The sequence below is a fragment of the Molothrus aeneus genome, chromosome 13 (assembly GCF_037042795.1).
Source record: "Molothrus aeneus isolate 106 chromosome 13, BPBGC_Maene_1.0, whole genome shotgun sequence".
Taxonomy (NCBI): Eukaryota; Metazoa; Chordata; class Aves; order Passeriformes; family Icteridae; genus Molothrus; species Molothrus aeneus.
The window spans coordinates 2,522,681-2,541,775 of NC_089658.1; the positions used below are offsets into that span (position 1 = coordinate 2,522,681).

Genomic DNA, 19,095 nt, shown 5'->3' on the forward strand with positions numbered 1-19,095 from the left:
TTGGAATTTTAGTTGTCTAAGTAAACAGGCGAGTTTCTGGTGGTTTTCCAGCTGCTGGCAGAATAAGTTAGCAAGGGACTGTAAAAACCTAGACATAGAGGTGCTGTGGAACAAAAGGCTTCTCCTCCCAAAGGTATTTTCCCACAGTTAAATGTCTTCCCCATATTCTTCCTCTCTGAACTTTTGTCCAATTAATGCACTGCCACTTCTTTTTTTATTTTTTTTTTAATATCAGATTGCTATTTCCATTTTTGCTCTAGGTTTTTTCTGAAAATAAACTTGAAAAATGTTTAGAATGGCATATTTATTTCTGCTCTTGAGTAGAGCACATGATGTTTCTCTGTAGCCTGGCTTGGCCCAGTATTCTCCTTGCTTTGTTGTAACCTTGTGCAATTCCAGTATTACCAGGTGGGATTAATTTCCCCTTTTTGCCTGCCTTTTTCTGGAGCATTCCAATGACATTGTTGTGATGTCACTGACCATATTCATTCTTCCTGGACTTTGTAATGTTGAGGTATTGAAAATACTGGGATGAAGCTCTGAAGTGGCAGAAAAAGGAGTTTTGAGCCTCTTGTTTTCTTTCCCCACCCCACAGCAGGGATCAGGATCCTGCATGTGGCTGGGTGTTGTGCCTGACCTGCATGATTGTGAGCATGTTTAGCTTCAGACCTGAGTTTGCTCTGGAAGGATGTGGCATTCTTGGATCCAACAAAACTTAGTCTAGCTCAAAAATACCTTTTCTTTTGATTAAAGGCTTTAAATTAGATTTTTTAGAGCAGACCAGGTCAGATGTAACATCAGAGTATTTGTATCAAGTACAGGTTTCTCATTCACATTGTGGACCTGGATGACTTCTTTGGAAGCAAGGTGAGATCCTTGCTGGTAGAAGCTTTGCCATTAAAATAAGTCCAAACCCCAGACCACTCAGGAGTTAAAAACCCCTCTTTGTTGAGGAGTGCCTTTTCCCGGAGGCCCCTGGAGTTCACAGCCCTGGTTAAATAGAGCTCTGTGATGACAAGTACAAACCCATTGTTACAGGAGGGGTCTTGTTAGACAGTGGCTTCACTTGCTTGGACAAAACATCCTGAATTTCAGGCAGAACTTAGGAAATCTTCCCAATCCTGGTGTAATTCAGCATACTGTGGGCAGCACATTCCAAAGGTATTGCCCAAAACAGGGATGACTTGCCAGTGAGCAACAGGAATTGCTGCTTGTAGTACAGGGTCGTGCTTAAAGCTGTATTTAATGCTGAAGATGACATCTTGGAAATTGGGAGTGCTTGGAGCTGCCTGACAAGCATTAGGTGGGAGTCTGTGGGTGGAAGCACTGGAGGCTGGTGCTGCTTCCATCCGGGCCCTCTCACAGCCCGAGGTGCATTAGCAAACCTCCCTGTGGTTACTTATTTGATAATAAAATTCATGTCAGGGGCCTGAATGTTATGATGCTGGGAGGAAATGCTTTCTGAAACCCCATGTTTCTGTCATGTGGTGTTTATAAGGTGTTTCATTATGGTAGGAATGCATTTAATATTTCCAAGGAATGGAATAAACTTGGTTGTGACAAAGCATTCCTGGAATCTTGTATAAGCAATCACTCCAAAGCTTTTGGAAATGACATGGTGTCTGTTCCTGACTGCCAAGATATGTAATTCTGAGTAATTATAGAATTTTTTTTTTAGTATTACTTTAAATTTCAGCATTACCAGGTAGAAAAGTCTTGTTAAGTCTCTAGAGGAATTTCAACTTAGTACTTAGATATGACCCATTTGCTTTGTGCTTTATGTTTCTGTTAGGCCAAATGCAAATCTTGTGGTTGGCCATGTGTGAAAACATTTGATGCTGGTTGCTTTTGTCTCAATGTAGTTTTCCCAAAATCACAGCAATGCAGCCTTTTCCTTAGAGGCCTTGGGGTGCAGATGGGAATCAATGTGTTCTGGGATGTTTCAAAGTGAAACTGAAAACACTAATTTTTTTTTTGAGCTGCTTTTAAATGTTTATTTCCAGAAAGCTAAAACTAAATAGTAAATACAGTTGTTGCTATTCCCTGTGGGTTTAATTTCAGTGAGCAGGACCATCCCTGCTGTGCAAAGTAGAAGGGTTGTTTCTGCTATAAAGTGGAAGCTGTGAGACTGCAGTTGATGCAAAATGAGGTATTTCTGGGTGTTAAAGCATCATTAAAAACAAAACCATGGATTCCCCTTTTATACTTGTCCCAAACTCTGACCCCTTAGTTTTAACCTTGCATGAGTTCAAGTTTCTAACAGCAAATAAACCCCAAAGCTCCAATGCCCTTTGGAAATGTAGGGCAGTCCTGTGTCTTTGGCACCTGTTGAATGGTTTTCAGTTTTCTATTTCTAAGCTAATTTCTCTTCCCCTTTACTCCATTAATGAAACAAATGAGAATGTGGTTCTGCTGTTGGTGTCAGGTGTGATGGTTGATCTCCACATTGTAGTTGTTTTAACAGCAAGTCAATGTTTTCATCTGGAATTTCTTTGTAGGAGCCTTTTTTTTTTCCTGGAGAAAGTAGCAACTCATTCCTGTGTTTAGGAGAGCTGGTTAACTGGGAAAAGAACCTGGAATTGTCTGTAACTGATAAGGCTGGAAGTTCTTTCCAGATGGCTCAGTCCTGAACTCCAGGGTCCTCCAGATTTCTGGTACTTCTGTAATTATCAGGCTCTGAGTATTGTAAGTGATGTTTTCTCTTTGTGCCTGGCTGTGCTGGATCCCTGACAGCCACAAAGGATGTTTGGAGGCCGTTGGGTGCATACAAGTGCTTAATGCTGCTGGATTCATCAAGTCATTTAGGAGCTTCAGCAACTGCAAGGAAATTGCAGCCTCGTTTATTGTAAAACACCTTGGGAGGGTTTGTAGCTGCTCAGTAATGCCAAATGGTGCATTTGAGCACAGCCCAGAATACAGATGCCTCAGGTTTGGGAGAGGGCTGCTGGCTTTTTGTGGGGGATGTTGGTGCAGGAGGCTCTGAGGGGATGAGGCATTCAGGTGGAGAAAAATCATTAGTAATTTGATAATGGAAATGCTGATAATATTCAAGTATCTTCACCATCCTGGATGTTTGGTGTTGGGAGTGTTGGAAACCCTGAGCTTGGCCTGTATGGAATTCCTTGCCTTGCTCTTAGCTTTTGATCTTGAGCTGTGATGGAAACACTGTTTAAATGAATGCTTTGAAAACTGCCATCCAGGGCTTCCCTCAGTAGTTGTTTCAAGTGTAACTGGGTTTATACTTCACAGGTGTGTACCTTGCCTGAATTTGGAATGCCCATGTAGGTGCAGAGGCTCTTGCAGGAGTGACCCCTTGTTTAGGAGGTGTAGCAATGCCAGGTCACAATCTCTGGTACCCAGAGCAGCTCACTGTGGTGAGGGTTTGAACCACTGTACATACACAACACTCAAACAGAACCGTTGGCATTGAGTCTTTTCCTTGTTTTTAAAGACTGAGAACTTCTTCCAGATGTTGGGAATCATTTCAGATCCAAAACCTGACGTAGATAACTTTTGGCAGCAGCAAAGTCGCTTGGAAGAAGTGAGTAAGCCCTTTGTGAAAGCCTCTTGGGCAGTTGTGGCACATTTTGGCATTGCCAGCAGTCTTGCCTTGAGTTTTGGGCAACTTTTGGGAACTGGTGGAGCACAGAGCTGATAGGCATTGCCACTGCTTAGTAAAAAGGGAGAAACAAGGATTTGGCTTTGGAGGGATGTGTCCTCCCTCTGGAGAAGCATGGAGCCCAGCACAGCTTCTCCAGGCCGTGGTGTGGTGCCTGTCCTTGTTGCCAGGCTTGTGATGGCAAAAGGTTGTGGTCCTGTGTGGATGTAGGAGCCAAATACAGCTGCTGGGGACAGGACAGTAGCTGACAAGCCTGACAGCAGGTGGCTCTTGGCTGTAATTTGGTGGTAATTGAGTGTAGAACCTACCTAAAGCTGGGCTTCTTGGTCTTCTCCTGGTGGTTTTCACTGGTGCCCACTTACTGCACATGAAGATACTTCTGCCCAGTCTTTATAAAACATTCCTGGTTTTGTATCTTCCTTGGTTAAAAACTAATATGTTAGAGCACCATGTGGCACCTCTTGTTTCCAGGGACAAGCAGTGCAAGGATGATGTCTTGGCCATCTGCTTCAAAATTAGGTCTTGTGGGACAGTGCTTGTGTCTCAAGCGTGGAGATGTGAAAGGCTTCCTGGTCTGAGGGGAGGGACTCTCCATGTACTGTGACACCACAAATAGGCCTTGTCATGTGCATTTTAATTCACAACAGATGAAGCTTTTGTTGCTTTCTGATTTGAGGAATTTGAGAGCTGAAGGAAGATAGTCCCAATGTTTCAAATTAAAAGCTTGCATATTCGCTTATTGCCTTCAGAAAAATTGTTTGTTGCAGTGGTTTCACCAGATGAGGGATGCAGACTCTGTTTCCCAGCAGATAATCAGGATAGAGTAGCAGTTCCTGCTCAAAAGGATTCTACTTGGGCACAGTTAAAGTCCTCTCAAAGTGGAGAAGACACAGTAAAAACTTAGTAGAACCAGAAGAATCTGTATAATTGCACCTAAAAGTAGTCAAATGCCAAAATAACCGACTTCTTTGAGTGTTAGTTCAAAGGTTTTCTTTTTAAACTAATATTTGCAATTCTTATTAAGGAGGCAGCCTGAAGAGAGTTTCTTCCAAGGTAAAGAAATGAGAATTTGAAGCGGTTCTGAAGGTTCCCATTTCCTGCCTGGTGTTTGTGACTGGGTCAGCCTCTGAAGGAGTGTGTTGGGTGCTGCCCTGCACGGGGTGGTTTTTTTGCTGTTTTCTTCAGCAAAATACTTGCAGAGCCACAGAGGAAGGAGCTGGCATTTGAACAACACCCTTGTGTAAAAAGCACAGCAGGACATGGCTGTTTTTACTGTCCTGTGCTTGCTTTGGTGGGTGTGTGGACCTGCCATGGTAGTGACAGTGCAGGGGCACTTATTTGGGGCTTGCCTTTGGGTTTTGGAGTTGGGGCACTTGGGATGGGCTTGGTTGGCTTGAAACACCAACTCACTCTAACCATTCTGATGTTTGAGTGTCTGACACTCATCCCCAGTGGTGCTTTTTGGGATGTACAGACCTGTGCACCCACAGCAGAGCCGTGGTTACATGGATGTTGGTCCTGGACAGTTCCCATTCCTGGCTGCCTGCATGCAGCTGTTTGCAGGGCTGTAGAATGCAGGGGATCAGGGAACTCTCCAAAGTGTCTCCTCTCTGCTCTTCTTGCTCAGCCCTCTGACCCCATGAGCAGCTGCTTTGTTCCAGGTGCCAGAAGTGATGGTGTTTGAATTGTTCTACTCTGTCAGCCAAACAAATGGATGTGCATCCACACCTCCACGTTTCTGTGGTCTGTTTTGTGTGCACATCTAGTTAGAAGTGCATCTTTAACTTTGGGAAGAGCTCTGGAGAGTTTTTCAACATTTTGATGCCCTCTGCAGCTGGTAACTGTGGGCTTGGTGTGTTCTTGTGCAACAAAACACAAATGCAATCAGCATTCCTTTGTCTGGCAGACAGAAATGTGGAGAGGGATTAGGGGAAACCAGGAGGACTCACATGAATAAACAGCCTCCCTTGCCATGAGCTTTCCTGTGTGGGAAGAAAAACTTAAGACTGAGTTAACTCCTAGTTCTCTTTATCCTACTCATCTAGCATTTGAGAAATAGGGAGTAAAAAGAATGGTGTGAAAAGAAGAGTGTGGGAGAGCCATGTCTTGAGCTTGGATTCCAGAGCAGGAGTTGGAAATGACAGAGCTTTGTTAAACAATGTGTATTAAAACCAGGCTGAACAGCAGCTTTTTAATAAAAAGGGGGGAAGAGCAACATTCCAGCTCTTAGTTAGCAGTGTAATTTTTCCTCTGGGAGCAACAGTGTAAACTGGAAGGTCCTTGGGGTAAAATCTCACCTAGTGTGCATAGATGAGAATAACTATAATATAAAATAACAATTCAATAAAAAAATTAACAATTTCTGTACACTGTGAAGATCTGATGAAATAATGTGTTGGATGTCTTTGTTTTGATAGTTTGTAATACTTCTGCAATGACTGAAAGGCCATCTGAGCAAATTAAGGTGATAGTCTTTGATTTATACACATTTTAGATATGCATTAGGTTGTTCTGTAATAACCAGTCTCTTTATTTTACTTGATAATATGACATGCTTGAAATGTCCTTATTTGTATTGTTAATAGAGCTGAAATTGATGCTTGAAAATGTGCACAAAACCATTTCTGGCTGGGCTGATAACTTCTAGAAGGGGAGCAGTACAAGGTCTTGGAGTTCTCTTTAGGGATGATGGATACTGAAGCTCTCTGGAGGGAGGGTGTTTGGGCTCTGTGTCACTCTCCTGTGCCTGGTGTAATTCCCTCCTGTCCTTTGCCAGGGTGTTTCTGCAGGCAGCACTGGCATTTGCAGGAGGCTGGGTGCCAGCCTGTTCAGTGCACTCAATTATTCACCAGTCATTAGTGTAATTATTCCTCTTGCTGCCCTGCACAGCAGTTACAAGGCAGGGCTGATTGGGTGTGGTTTTCCTCTTGCAGAAGCCCAATGTCTACATGACAGTAATATTTTAATGGGAGAGGAACAAGGGATCTACTTGTCACCTGGTGTGAAGTCCATCAAATACAAAATTGCATGTCCAGGTTTGTTTCCCATTCCCTACCAAAAGGGAAAAGGGGTAGGGAATCTGCACCTCCTTGCTGGTTTGACTCAACAGCTGTAGAAACAGTTCTGATAAAATGAGTGCAAGTCTGTGTAGAGGCAAGTCTTCAAAGCCCTTAAACAAGAAAATGGTGAAAACACTGGAGGTTTCCCATTCTCCCCCACTGCTGTATGACTTGTGTACTGCTATTCCTGTATCAGATCCCACCAGACTATTTTCTCTTAACTTGAGGGAGTTCAGGTAGCTGGTTAAAAATACCTGCAGCAATTGGAGACTGCAGTTAGACTTCGAGGTATATCTTGTTGGGAACAAGAGTGAACAAGTGATTACTAAACTCCTCATGCCTCCAGACTATCTTTTCTTCAAAGGTGGCTTCTGCAGAACCCTTGGAGGAAAACGTTTTGGGGTATAAAGAGACAAAATTACTTCTTGTAGCGGAAATCCCAGCTTATAAAGTAACGTGTTGCCAGGGCTGTGTTTTGTTGGCTGTAAAACTAAGTAAGAATAAATGAGCAGAGTGTGGTAAATAAACTGCGAAGTCATCATTAAAAAATGATCCCAGCTAGAAGAGGCTTGTTGGGAAAAGGATGCTGGCAGGTTTTCCAAGTGCAGATGCAGGTTGTGCCAGCAGAACAAAGTGCTTTTGCAGGTAAAGCTGCTTTTTGCAGGGAAGTGGTACAAGCCACAACCACATCTGCGCTGGGGCTGCTGCCAGCGTCAAGATGCTGCCAAAGATTACATCCCCAAGCCACTGCTGCATTGGCAGTGGTTTCCTGGGCCTAAAGAGCTTCATAAGATGGCTATTTTTTTTTTCCTTGATTGAGAGTTGTAGACTAAGGCATAGGCATCACCAGAATGGATTTCCTGCCTGTTTGTCAGGGTGACATTGGGTGTTTGAAACATATTTTGTCTGTGATGGGGAGATGAAGTCACCCTGAGGAATGTGTTTTTTTTCTTTCCTAAAATACTATGGAGTGTGGTGATGCTTCTGTGCAATGGGAAGACTTCCTCTTTGCCCCAGTGGAGAGGGAATGGGTCATAAAAGTGGGTGTTCCTTTGAAGAAGGGACAAAATCAGAAGCAATGAAGGACAGAGAACTGAAGAAAAGTACCAAGTGCTCGCCTCACTAGGGCCTGGAAGAGAAAAAGAAGCTAGAAAAATGTTAAGGATTTTTTTGTTCTCCAAAAATACTCATGTAAATCGTCCCTGGCTAAAAATTCTTGTGCCAAGCCTATTTTTCTCAGTAGTCACACTGCTGATGAAAGGGTTAACACTTGCATGCCACCAGTGACTATGTATCCAAATATTTTTGAGGTAACCTGGCCATTGCCATGAGAGAAGTTATTCACTGGGATGGCTTTTGTTTACTTACATTGGTAGATCTTTAACTTGCAGGAGTTTGTGGGTGCCACCCCATTGTACTCATGGAAGAAGTTATCATCCCTTACCATTTTCTTTTTCCTGTCTGTATATTTGTTGGAAAATGTTAATTATAATGTTCTGAACTGGAAGTCAGGACTCAGGACAGGCTGCACAGGGCATGTTACTGTGAGATTTTTGCATGGTGAGTTATTACCCCCAAATACCTGTGAGTCTGAGGATTTCTGGGGATTTCTCTGTTCACAGTCAGGTTATCCTGTGATTTTTAGGAATCAACAGTGTCTGTCTTGAGGTGATCCAGAGTTTGGCTGGATTATATCTTCTGTACTAAACAACTCATGTGTCTTTGTGCCCAAGCACCCTGTGATAGGTGTTCTCCAGCAGTGCCCAGTAACAAAAGCAGGTCAGATCACCCAAAACCTGAGACATAACCAGCAGTGTTTGAGAGACACATTGATGCTGAGCATCCTTGGAGGCTGATCCTCTGCTTGCACACTGTCTGAGGAGGGGACACCCTTAAATCATCATCTGGAAGGACAATTTGAGAGCCCTTTGCTGAGAACTTACAACAGTTAACTGAGAAAATCAGTTGTTTTCATGGCACACATTTGAGCCTACAGACAGGTCTGCCATGGAAATAGGCTGTGGAAAAAAGTCCCCAAGTTATTGGGAATTTACTCTTCCCAGTACAGCTGTGATGCTGAGTATTAGAATAATACCTTCATCCTCCTAGAGTTTGTCTGATTTCTTCTAAGCATTTGAAGTATACCATGGTATCATTATTTCTTCAAGTTGCTTCTGATACTTCCTCCACTCATTTGCTCATAGCAGTATCCTAACACTGCCCTGGTTTGGGTGATGCCTCTGAATGTGCTTAAAGCAGCAAAAGCAAAGTTCTGTTGTGCTAAAGATGTGCAAAATCCATGAAATGCTGGGTGCTGTTAACTGGGACATCATTCACTGGCCAGAGCTGAGGTGCCTGTTCCTTACACTGCATGAGCTGCTGCAGGAAGGAGCCAGCAGAGCCAGCAGTTTTCCTCCCTGGTGTGGAGGAGCTGTGCCACTCTTGTACAGATTTATAAACCCCAGGATGTGGGTACAGCCCTTTGGGTGCCCCTGGCTCTGGGCCAGGCCCTGGCAGTGCACATGGTGGTGAAAGAGCTGAGTCAATGTACCAGTACATATTGGAAAGAAGGAAAAGAGCAGGGAAAGCTTTTTTGAGACTCCAGAAGACTTGTACAAAATGATGTAAAGGAAGAAAGCAGATGTGCAGTTCATCTTTCAGCTTTATTCCTTTAACATCCATTCTGCCTGCAAACAGGACAGTTTCTGGAGCTCACATCAGCAGACCTGTACCTTCCCAGAAATGCACAGTTCATTCAGGAGTTGAGTCACTGAAGACAGCACATGAAAAATGTGCTTTGGGTTGTTTCCTTTTGTCAGCTTGATGGGTAGCTGGCCTGACATATGCCACTTCCAGTCTTTCCAACATTGACTAATAAAAGAGTGTATTTCTGTCAGGCTCACATGGCTACATTGAGGACACTTGGTAGTAGATATTGGCAGTATTCCCACAGTTTACTATCAGGATCTGCTATTTGGTAGGCCAGGTGAATACAGCCCCCAGACATTGGGGTGAAGAGGGTGAGGGCCTGCTCTTCAGAGCTGGTGAGATAATGGAGAAAAAAAGGGACCTTTGACTGTACCTGGCATCAGAGTATACCCCAATATGCTTTACAGTCTTTGGACAAGAAGATTTGGGGGTCTGTTGATTGGGGAAGGCCCAGCTTTAATGTGCCTGACACATGGCTTTTGGCAGACTGAGACAAACAGATTTCTTGGAAGCAAGTCCCTGTTGTCCAGGTTGTTCCAGCTCAGCTGTCTGGTGACATAGTGATCCTGTCTGTGTTAAAATAAACCTGCCACCCCCTTTACCCAGTCAGTTCCTGTGTCTGGTCACTCCTGCTCCCATCACTGACTCCAGTGGCAAGTCCAGGAGCCAGTGCTTGTGTGAGCTTGTGTTACTGCTGAATAAATATTTTCTGAACTGGTCTGGTCTTGCCCAGTTACTGCCCTATTTCAGATTAAAATCGTAATCCAAGTTGCTGTCACTTCATCTCACAGGCAGAAATAGAGCTGGTGCATAGCTAAGCTGTTCTGGGTGTCCAGAGTCTTCCTTGGCCTCTCTGGAATCTTGTGCAGGGGGAGAGGTGTCTGAACTGTGCTCTTGGGCCAAGCCGTGGTGTTTTGGTACTTTCTGTCAGTCACTGCCTTCATTCAGTGTAGTTCTTTTTCTGTGGCAAAATGTGCCTTTGCTTTCCTCTAGAAGCAGCACAGTGTGTTTTATTCAAGCCAGGCATTAGTGAGTTGTTATACTGGTCTGAGAGAAGAACTGAAACTGTCCCTGTGTGTAGTCTTCTTGAGACTGTATAGAACTGAAAGTATCTAATGATGTTCTTTCTGCCTTAGGGATGCTTGTGATCTGGAGAAAACCCAAGTTTTGTGTCTGATAGTGTTGGAAACATTTGTGACCCATATATGACATGAGTGCAGTAGCTATGTGGTGGGGTGAGAATTTCAATAGGATTGGGGTTATGTTGGATAGAGGAGGAAAAATGGAACCTGGAGCTCTGGAAGAGCAGTGGTGTCAAGAGGGAAGTGGGCTCAGATATTCTTTGTGGACCCTGGTTGTGGGAGTGGTCTTCTGTTGACCAGCAGGGAAGGTGACCATTTGTGATGGGGACACCAAGGTCTGGTATTGATTCCTGAATATCCATTTCTGTTTCATTGGGGTCTCATCCTGTCAGAGCAGCTCTGTGGCACTGGATGTTGACTAAAGGTTTAACTTGAGGGGGAAATTGGTGATTACCAGGGACTTGGATTTTACCTGGATGAACACACAAGCCCTTTACATCCACGGTAGCCAAAACTTGCAGGGTTTTTGCTCTCCCCTCGTGCCCAGCCTGGCTGCAGCACTGGGGGCTGTTTGCTTCCTCCTCAGCTGATGGGGAGATATTACAGGGCTGCTGAAATAGTAAACTGAGAGAATTATATGGAAATGATGCCATCACCTTCTCCTACTCTTTTAAGGCAAGTCTTTGCAAATCCTTGAGTGGGAGGCTCAGGATTGAATAAAGCCGTTGTGCAGCGTACGCTGGCACCCATGTGCTCCCACCCAGCACTCAGCACAGCAGCTGCAGTTGCTCAGCACAGACTCCAGAAACCAGAGCTGGAGTTTGTGTTGTCTCCCCAGCTTTACTGAGCTTTTGTTCATATGTTGGGATTTCTTGTGCTGGGAGACACCAGGAAGAAAGAAACCCTCTGGGTGATACTGCTGTTGTGGGCAGTAGAACACCAGCTCAGGATCTGTGGGTCCTTCCTCTTTAAGGATGGACTTTATTCTCCAGAACTAGCAAAAGGAAGTAGAAACCAAAGTGTTCTTCAAACTAAATGCATAAAATAACGGTTAGCATCTCTCTGTGTCCTGTCATCAACCCTAACTCTCCTGCTATGGAAGTGAGCATAGCTGAAATCCTCCAAGAGGCCTTCCCTAGTCATTTTTAATTTGTGTTGAGCTGGTGGTGGAGCTTCTGCAGTCGTCTGAGAGCAGCAGGGTGAATCCATGCCATCTTCTTTTATTTTGAAGTATTACAGTGCAAATTCAGTTTTTGCATTTCCAAATTTGCTAATTCATCCCGGAATTGTTGCTTTAGTATTTTTTTCTGCTTTTAAAAGCTCTATTAGACAATGGCTCTTCATTGCAGCTCCTAATCATTAACCTGAAAGCTTTCCAAAAGGTTCTGAGAAAATGTAAAGCAGCTGACTGCTTAATTTCTGTCTCTTGAACCAATTAACTGAAGTAATAGAGTTTTCGCTGAAGTTGCTTTTTATTATCTTCCCCTGCTAGAAGAATGTATGTTCATCAGAGCTGGAAACAGTCAGTCAAGTGCACGTAAGTTACTACAAACTGATCATCAGCTCAAGCTACCATTGGGTGCCATCAGGTAATGGTACTAATTCAGTAAAACTTAATTTTCAGAATTAGGAGATGATGTGTGAAGGGAAGTTAACGAGATGAAGAAAGATGTAGGGAGCTGAGGAGATGATCGGTGTCGAACTTGAAGGCTCTGTGATAATGGGAAGTTGTAGTGAGGTGGCAAATGCCAGATGGAGGACAGCAGATAACAGCAGTCACAGAGAGTAGCCTGGCTTCTTGTGGAGTTGTGTGGAAATGGCAGGAAACTGGTACATTTTCAGGTGGTTTAGAGTTCTAACTCCAGTCTTCTGATACGGCTTCGGTAATATGTAAGATACAAAGACAATCCCCTCAGTGGGGTACAGAGAATGAGCAGTTCTGATGCTGGTTTTATCTCTGAGGGGAAGGTGAGAACTGTCTGAGACCCCACCAGCGTGTCCCAGTGCTGTCCCTGTGAGCCCTGATATGGCCAATGGCAGAAATGTCCATGGTGTGATTGTGTCCCAGACCCCAGGGGATGGCAGAGGGAGAGAGCACGCATGGGTTGGCAGATGGAGTCCTTTAGCTGCTGTCCTCTTCTGACAGCAGCCCTCTCATGTTCTGGCTGTAATTGAGCCAGGGAATATTCGATTACACGGAAGTTTTCCAGCAGCTTCTCAGAGTGCTCAGTTGGTGGTGTTTAAAAACCAGCAAGTTTGAGATCATGTCCTGGAAGTACTCAACACTTGGATCTCGTCTTCTGTGCTGGCTTCCTGGGAATTTTAGTAAACTGCTAGAAATGAGGTTTTGTGCTTGTAAGATTTCCTGTAATTGTCTCCTGGAAGAATGGATGTGAATGGATCTCCACAAATGAAGGTCACTCAGTCCACTTGCAGAACAGTGCAAACCTTTTGCTGACAGTTGTACTGCAATCTGTTTTAGCAGGTTAAAAGCTGATTTAAGACACTTTCTAGCTGTATTTTTATATCTGTGATTATCTGTGTGGGGCTGGGAGAGAGCAGAGGGTCCAAGGGGAGCAGACATCAGGTTATTGCAGAATTTTGGGCTGGTGCCCTTGGTTATTGTGTGATGAAGCAGCTCTTTGGTGCCTGGTGTTGGTCACAGTCTCACGGTGGGGTTCCTTCTCCTCTCCCCACTGCTGTTAAACACCACCTCTGGGTTATTTATCACTGCTTCTCCCATGGCACAGAGTGCACGTGGCAAGCCTTGGAGATGCTGGGCAGCAGGAGTTTCCACTTGGTGCTCTACTGTTGCAAACACTGGGGGTTTGGCTGGTTAAATATTGACAGTGGTGATGTGTCCCCAGGTGCACCTCACTGCAGCAGATGTTTGTGCTGCTTGGCTTCACACCAGCAGTAGCTTGTGGTGGCTCTTTGCTCCTCCACCGAGCCAAACCCTCAGTCTTGTCAGCTGATGTGAAACCATGGGTTTCCTTGTGCTGGGAAATGTAAACCCAGCCTTGTGTCCCCATGGAGTACAGCAGTGGACGTTGCTGAGGTTGGAACCCTCTACAGACTTCTTAGGCTTGGGCAAAGTCAGGGTTTCTGGAGCATCTGCTTGGACTCACAACTGCAAAGCAATTGTGTAAAAACCCAACTGGAAGTGGCATCAATTCCTTATTGCTGTAAAACCCTCTGATATTGGGATGGAGGTGCTGCAGTTGGGATGAAAACTTTTGGAGTTCAGAAGCTACCATGGGTAGAAAACAAAACCATCCCTGATGTGGAACAAAACCAAACAAAGAATTTATCAATATCATCTCTCCAGGAGAAAAGCTCAGTTCTCCAGCAAAATCCTAAGTTGTTCTTAAATGGTTTTATTTGCAGTAAATGCTGAAACTGAACCAGGAACTGATTCCTAGCATGTGAGGAGAAGCCGAACTGTAGAATGTGCTTTTCTTTGTAATAACATCAAGAATTAACCATGCAGCTCGTCTTGATGGATGGAAACATGAATGGATCAAGTGTTCCCAACTGTCATTCAGCAAACTGTGCTGCTTGGAAATTCTGATTCAAGCTAATGTTCTAATAATATTTAATTTATAATTCATTTACGCATTTAAGTGCATCCAGATTCTTCCTTCCGATTCATACTTTCCTATTTTGACAGCAAAAAGAATTCTAACTCTTATCACTGATGAAGCTTCCAGCTGAATTAAATTCTATTAAATTAAGGAGTTTTATTTGAATTAATAATGCTTCTTTGGTGAAGTCCAGACCTTTGTAAGGCTGTATCTCCTGCTTGCATTGGTGTGCTGGAGCATGGCAACCTAGATAAGGACAGTAAATGCAAATACCTCCAGTGAAAAGCTATGGTGGAGTGGAATTTGTTTGAAGCATATGTGGGACTTGGTTGCTTTGTTAGCTCAAAAAAAAAAAAAAAAATTCCCTGCTGAAAGACTGAGGGTGTTTCTCTCTGGGCAGAGCTTTATTTGGAATGTTTTGTTAGGAAATCTTTTGAAGTGCCCAGAGAATTTCAACAAAATGGCTGCTTTCCTCGGGTTTGTTCCTATCTGGATATCAACAGGCTTGCTGCCCTCAGCTCCAGGCAATCCAACATGTAAAATTTAATAGGAGGCTGCTGTAAGTGAGATCTGCTGTTTCAGCTTTCATCAGACCACGTTTGGAGGAGAACGTGTTGGCTGTTCCCTTTGCTCTCTGTCCTCCCTGGCTGCTTTCTGTAGGAAAATTCATCTTTGTAAACAGAAAATAGCTTTAGTAGGAGTGTGTTCTCTCAGCCTAAGGAGTAATCCCGTCTGAGCAGCAGCAGAGCCTGTTCATAACTAATCTGTGTGGTGTGGTCGTAGGAAATAATCCTGTGTGCCAAACCAGGAGGCAGACAGAGCCCCTGACTTCCCAGTGCTGTGTAAGCCAGGATTTGGACATTCCATTAATTTTTACAGAATGAGTGTCCAGAGTGATGGCTGAGGGTTGGTGGAAAGCTGGAGTGGAACTGGTGTTGAAATAGCAAATGATTTTGGTGGTGTTTTAACCCTGAGTGCCTGAGGTACAGGGCACAGCTCTCACTGGGCTGGGTGCTGTGGTTTACTCCTCCAGCCCTGCTCTGCAGTAACTGTGAGGGAAGTCTGTGCATTCCATGATGGTGTGCCTGGTCTTGGGCTGGAACAATCCTTCATGTCAGAACTTTTGTATTTTACTCTGATTTGCCCCTTAGTTGCCTTCCTCCCAGTGTTCTGTGCTCCTCCAGCCCAGGTTGTATCCCTGCTCAGGGATGAGCAAGGGCAGGGCTGTGTTAATTCTTGCCTTCTGTGTCTGGGAAACAGCCAGGGGAGGTTTGAATGCTACATCTGGGATGTGGCAGGCAGTGAAAGCAGGCAGCCCAGCTATTTCTGGTGGGAGCTTGTCATGCTGCTGGCGTTTCCTTTCTTTTTTAAAATGTTCAACCAACAGTGCTGGAGGAAGCTGGAGCCCAGCAAGGCAGAAGAAGGTGATAGCTCACAGAGTCAACAGTAAAATCCTAAATGATGTCCAGTTTTGTACCCTAACCTCACAGTGCTGGGATACCTGGGGGCTCTGACCTAGGGAAACTTTTGGAAAGCTGCAGTGCCTGTGTGTTGGGAAAATGGAGAAGCCACAGATGAAACCCTCTTGTCCTTTCCAGCCACATCTCCTTTGGGGAGTGGTATTTGCTGGATCACACTTAATAATCACTGCAGACCACTGGAGTTTCTTACCCATGAACTGTAATTCTTCCTTCAGTGCAGGAGAAAGCTTCTGTCTTTTTAAAATCAGCCAAAGACCCCTACCTCAGCTGCCTCTTAGCCTATTAAGTGATTAACAGGTATTCCCAGAAGCCTTAATAAGTGGCCAAGTGGGCTGCTGTGGTAGAAGATAGGACAAGACTTTGGGCTGATTTTAATTAAAGCTCTCTCAATGCCTTTGCTTGAGAAATGGAGAAAATTGTATTTCTCTGTACATCTGGCAGATTTCTGGGCTGAGTGAAGACTCCTTATGTTGAAGGGCTGTGTGCTTTGCCATCTGAAATTCATAACTGGAGAATTACAGGGGCTGGTATCATAACCAAGATAATCTAGAGATAAGATTGGCTTATTTACTAAAGTATATTTTTATCTTTGATTAAATTGCTCCAGGAATTGTGTCTAAGTGAGCTTTTAAGAACTCCTTTCAAGTACTCCTACATAGTACAGCCAGAGTTACAGAAAAGGCTGTTATGGAGATCCAAATACAAAATAACCTGAAAAGATCAGAAACTAAACCCCACAACCTTTGGGTGAAGGAGACCCTTAAATTCCCATAGAGCTTCTTTGTTAGCAGGACTGACTTGAAAGGGTTGAGCTGCTTGCTCCCCTTGCAAGGCTGGATGAGGGAGGGATGTTGTTGGAGGGCTGGTGACATGTGGTTGTCAGCCAGGCACCTGGTGTTGCTGCAGGGAAGAGCTTGGATCCCTGTCACCTGAGGACTGCTTCAGATGTGGGCCAGAACCACAGTGTCACCATGCAATACCCATTTCTGCTATCTCCTGCCCCATACTGTGTGGATCTGCTGTCCCAGCTGTTCATGGGGTTCCATCAGGGATCTGCTCAAACAGCTTCTAAAGCTGCTTTGCTTCACATGGGCTTTTTAAGCTGGAAAAAAATTCTTAGTTTGGCCTTAAACAATCTGTGCTGGCATTAATAAGAGTCAGAACACACTGTAGAAGGAGAGGAGTGTCACTTTTTGTCGTATAAACCACAAGACTGGTTCTTTGTGCTTATTACATTGTCACCCTAGGGCTTTATTTCAGTGATGGTTCTGGTGGTGGTGCTGGTGAAAGAGGCTGTCCTGCTTTCCCCTTGTGCTAATGCAGCTGTTTGTGTGGTCAGGCAATCAAATAGATTGGAGAACTGATTCCATGAAAAACACAACCTAAAGGAAAAGAGAAGATCAGTTTCTGAGTCATTATTTGCAGCATAAAATGGCTGTAGTGGTATGGGCTGATGAGGGCAGGAGATGCAGGGATGGGGTGGGATCTCTGCTGTGGGTGACAGCATTGGCTTTTGGCAGCATCGGGTTGTGGCTGTAGCTGCAGGGCTCAGGAAATCACATTGCTGGTTTATGTCCTACTTTTCAACAGCTTCAGAGCGTCCATTGAACGTTGGCCCTGAGGCAAACTTCCATTTTTGTGTCAAATGGCAAAGTACACGCAGCCGCTCTCAGGGCCCTGCTCTTGTCTCCTTTGCATGTAAATGGTCCTAAAACTGAGCCTGGAGAGTGGATTTTGAGAGCTAAAACGTGGTTCTGGGGTGTTACAGAAGCCATATGGTCTGGTGTGTTTCTCATATAATCAAACTCTTGGCTGATGGTTCAGATTTAGTTGGAATAAAAACTTGTACACCAGTGAAAATCAGCTCTTATATTCCACCTTCCTTCTGACTTTTCTGGACAGTATTTCTTTCCTTAGCTGTCCTGAGGTTTTTTTTTCTGGATTTGATGGTGCTTCAGGAACTTCTGAGGTCTTCCAAGGACTTTGTCATCTTACACTGGCAGCCAGTTGTGTTCTAGGACAGTTTTCAGCCCAAGTGTTTTGATGGCCAGGACTGGATTATTCTTGTTCTGCAAGTAGTGTGGAGATTGTGGCAAAAATGGATGTGATGGGTAGAAATCAGCCCTTTCTCCATTTTACAGCCATCCTGGAATTGCATTGTGTGGGCATGCTGGATGTAGAGATGTTGGCACTGTGATAGGTATAATTAGTCTGGTCCTTAAATCTTCAACCAAATTCTCATTTTATTCAGGTGCTTGGATTTATAGAGTTGGGTTTTTTTTTCTTTAAAATTTGTCTATCTGTCAAGTCCAGCTATTTCCCAGTCCATGCCAGTAAACCTGTACTGTCTGAACAGATGATGTTATCAGACACCCTGATTTTCCCTATGCCTATTCAAAGCTCTGCCTGGTGTTCTCACTCAATTATTGTTTTTCTCTTCTTTCTCCAGAACCCAGCGACTATCACTCGAATACTGCTTAGCCATTTCAACTGGGATAAGGAGAAGCTGATGGAGAGGTAAGCAGCTGCAGAGCTGGAAAAAATGTTTGTTCCTGGATCAAGTGAGGATGGATGAATGCTCAGTGTGTGGCAGGAGGATCTTTTGTGTAAGCTCAAAATGTTCCCCCTTTCCCAGCTAAGGGTGACTTGTGACTCATTGTTTTAATATTACTGATGCCTGGTTAGATTTAAAGTTGTGGAAGTTATGTTGCCCATTGGAAAGAAGGATTTCCAGTTTGAACATGTACAGGCTTTGGGCAGGCTTTGGAAAAAAGCAAGCAGGAACAGGTTCTTGTTATCTAGCAACTGTTTTGGATTTGGGTTTAGCTGTTCGTGCCTGTCATGCTGGCATGTGTATTCCTGACATGTTGATTTGCTGCTCTGGCCAAGGCTAAATTGTTCCTGGCTGATAATGGTCCTGCCTTGTCTTCATCTCCACAGCTCCAGGTTTTCTTTAGGGTGTGTAAATAATGGCTTGAATTTTGCCTCTCCCTCCCCCTCAGAGCAGAGTGTTTTATGGTTATTTCCCATCTCTGATTCCCAGCTCTTGGAATGTTGCTTGGTAAAGGTACTTCTCAGTTTGTTGTTATACAGTGAGACCAAATCCAGCTGCATTTGGTTCATTCCAATGCCAGTTTTGTATTGAAGAGAGTTGAGGGAGCTGGAGAATTTAAATTCCTTTAGAAGCTGGGAGGAGAATTAATCTGGACCAGAAAGAGCAGTAAAAGCTGTACAGGGACTTGCTGGTTGTGCTGGTCTTACTTGGTGTGAAGTGACCAATGGTGTGGAGGGCCTGGTAGGATCATTAGTTGACTTTTCCCTTAATCACCCTGATTATCAGGCAAAGGAAATGGTATGGGAAGATGAGATGTGCTTGGTAAACCAGGAGCAGTTGTTGGTGCTCCTGTCAATTGATAAATGTCCCTTCACTGACCCTGGGGCTGAGCCCCTGTAGTTTGGTACTCTGTCACCCAGGGAAAGAGGAGCAAAGGTTTTCAAACTGTCAGTAATTATTTTTGAGTATAAATATTTGTGCTATCCTTGGCTAATGGATTTAGAACA

The 19,095-nt window shown here is 44.2% G+C and overlaps 2 protein-coding genes across 2 annotated transcripts in view; both read left to right on the forward strand.

Moving 5' to 3' along the window:
- Positions 1-19,095, forward strand: part of ARIH1 (ariadne RBR E3 ubiquitin protein ligase 1) — a 51,616-nt gene that overhangs the window by 3,632 nt on the left and 28,889 nt on the right. Inside the window, exon 2 of the mRNA XM_066558546.1 lies at positions 17,984-18,051. Coding sequence (XP_066414643.1) covers positions 17,984-18,051 — 68 coding nt within the window. The remainder of the gene's footprint in view (positions 1-17,983; positions 18,052-19,095) is intronic.
- Positions 1-19,095, forward strand: part of BBS4 (Bardet-Biedl syndrome 4) — an 89,662-nt gene that overhangs the window by 3,509 nt on the left and 67,058 nt on the right. The window lies entirely within an intron of this gene.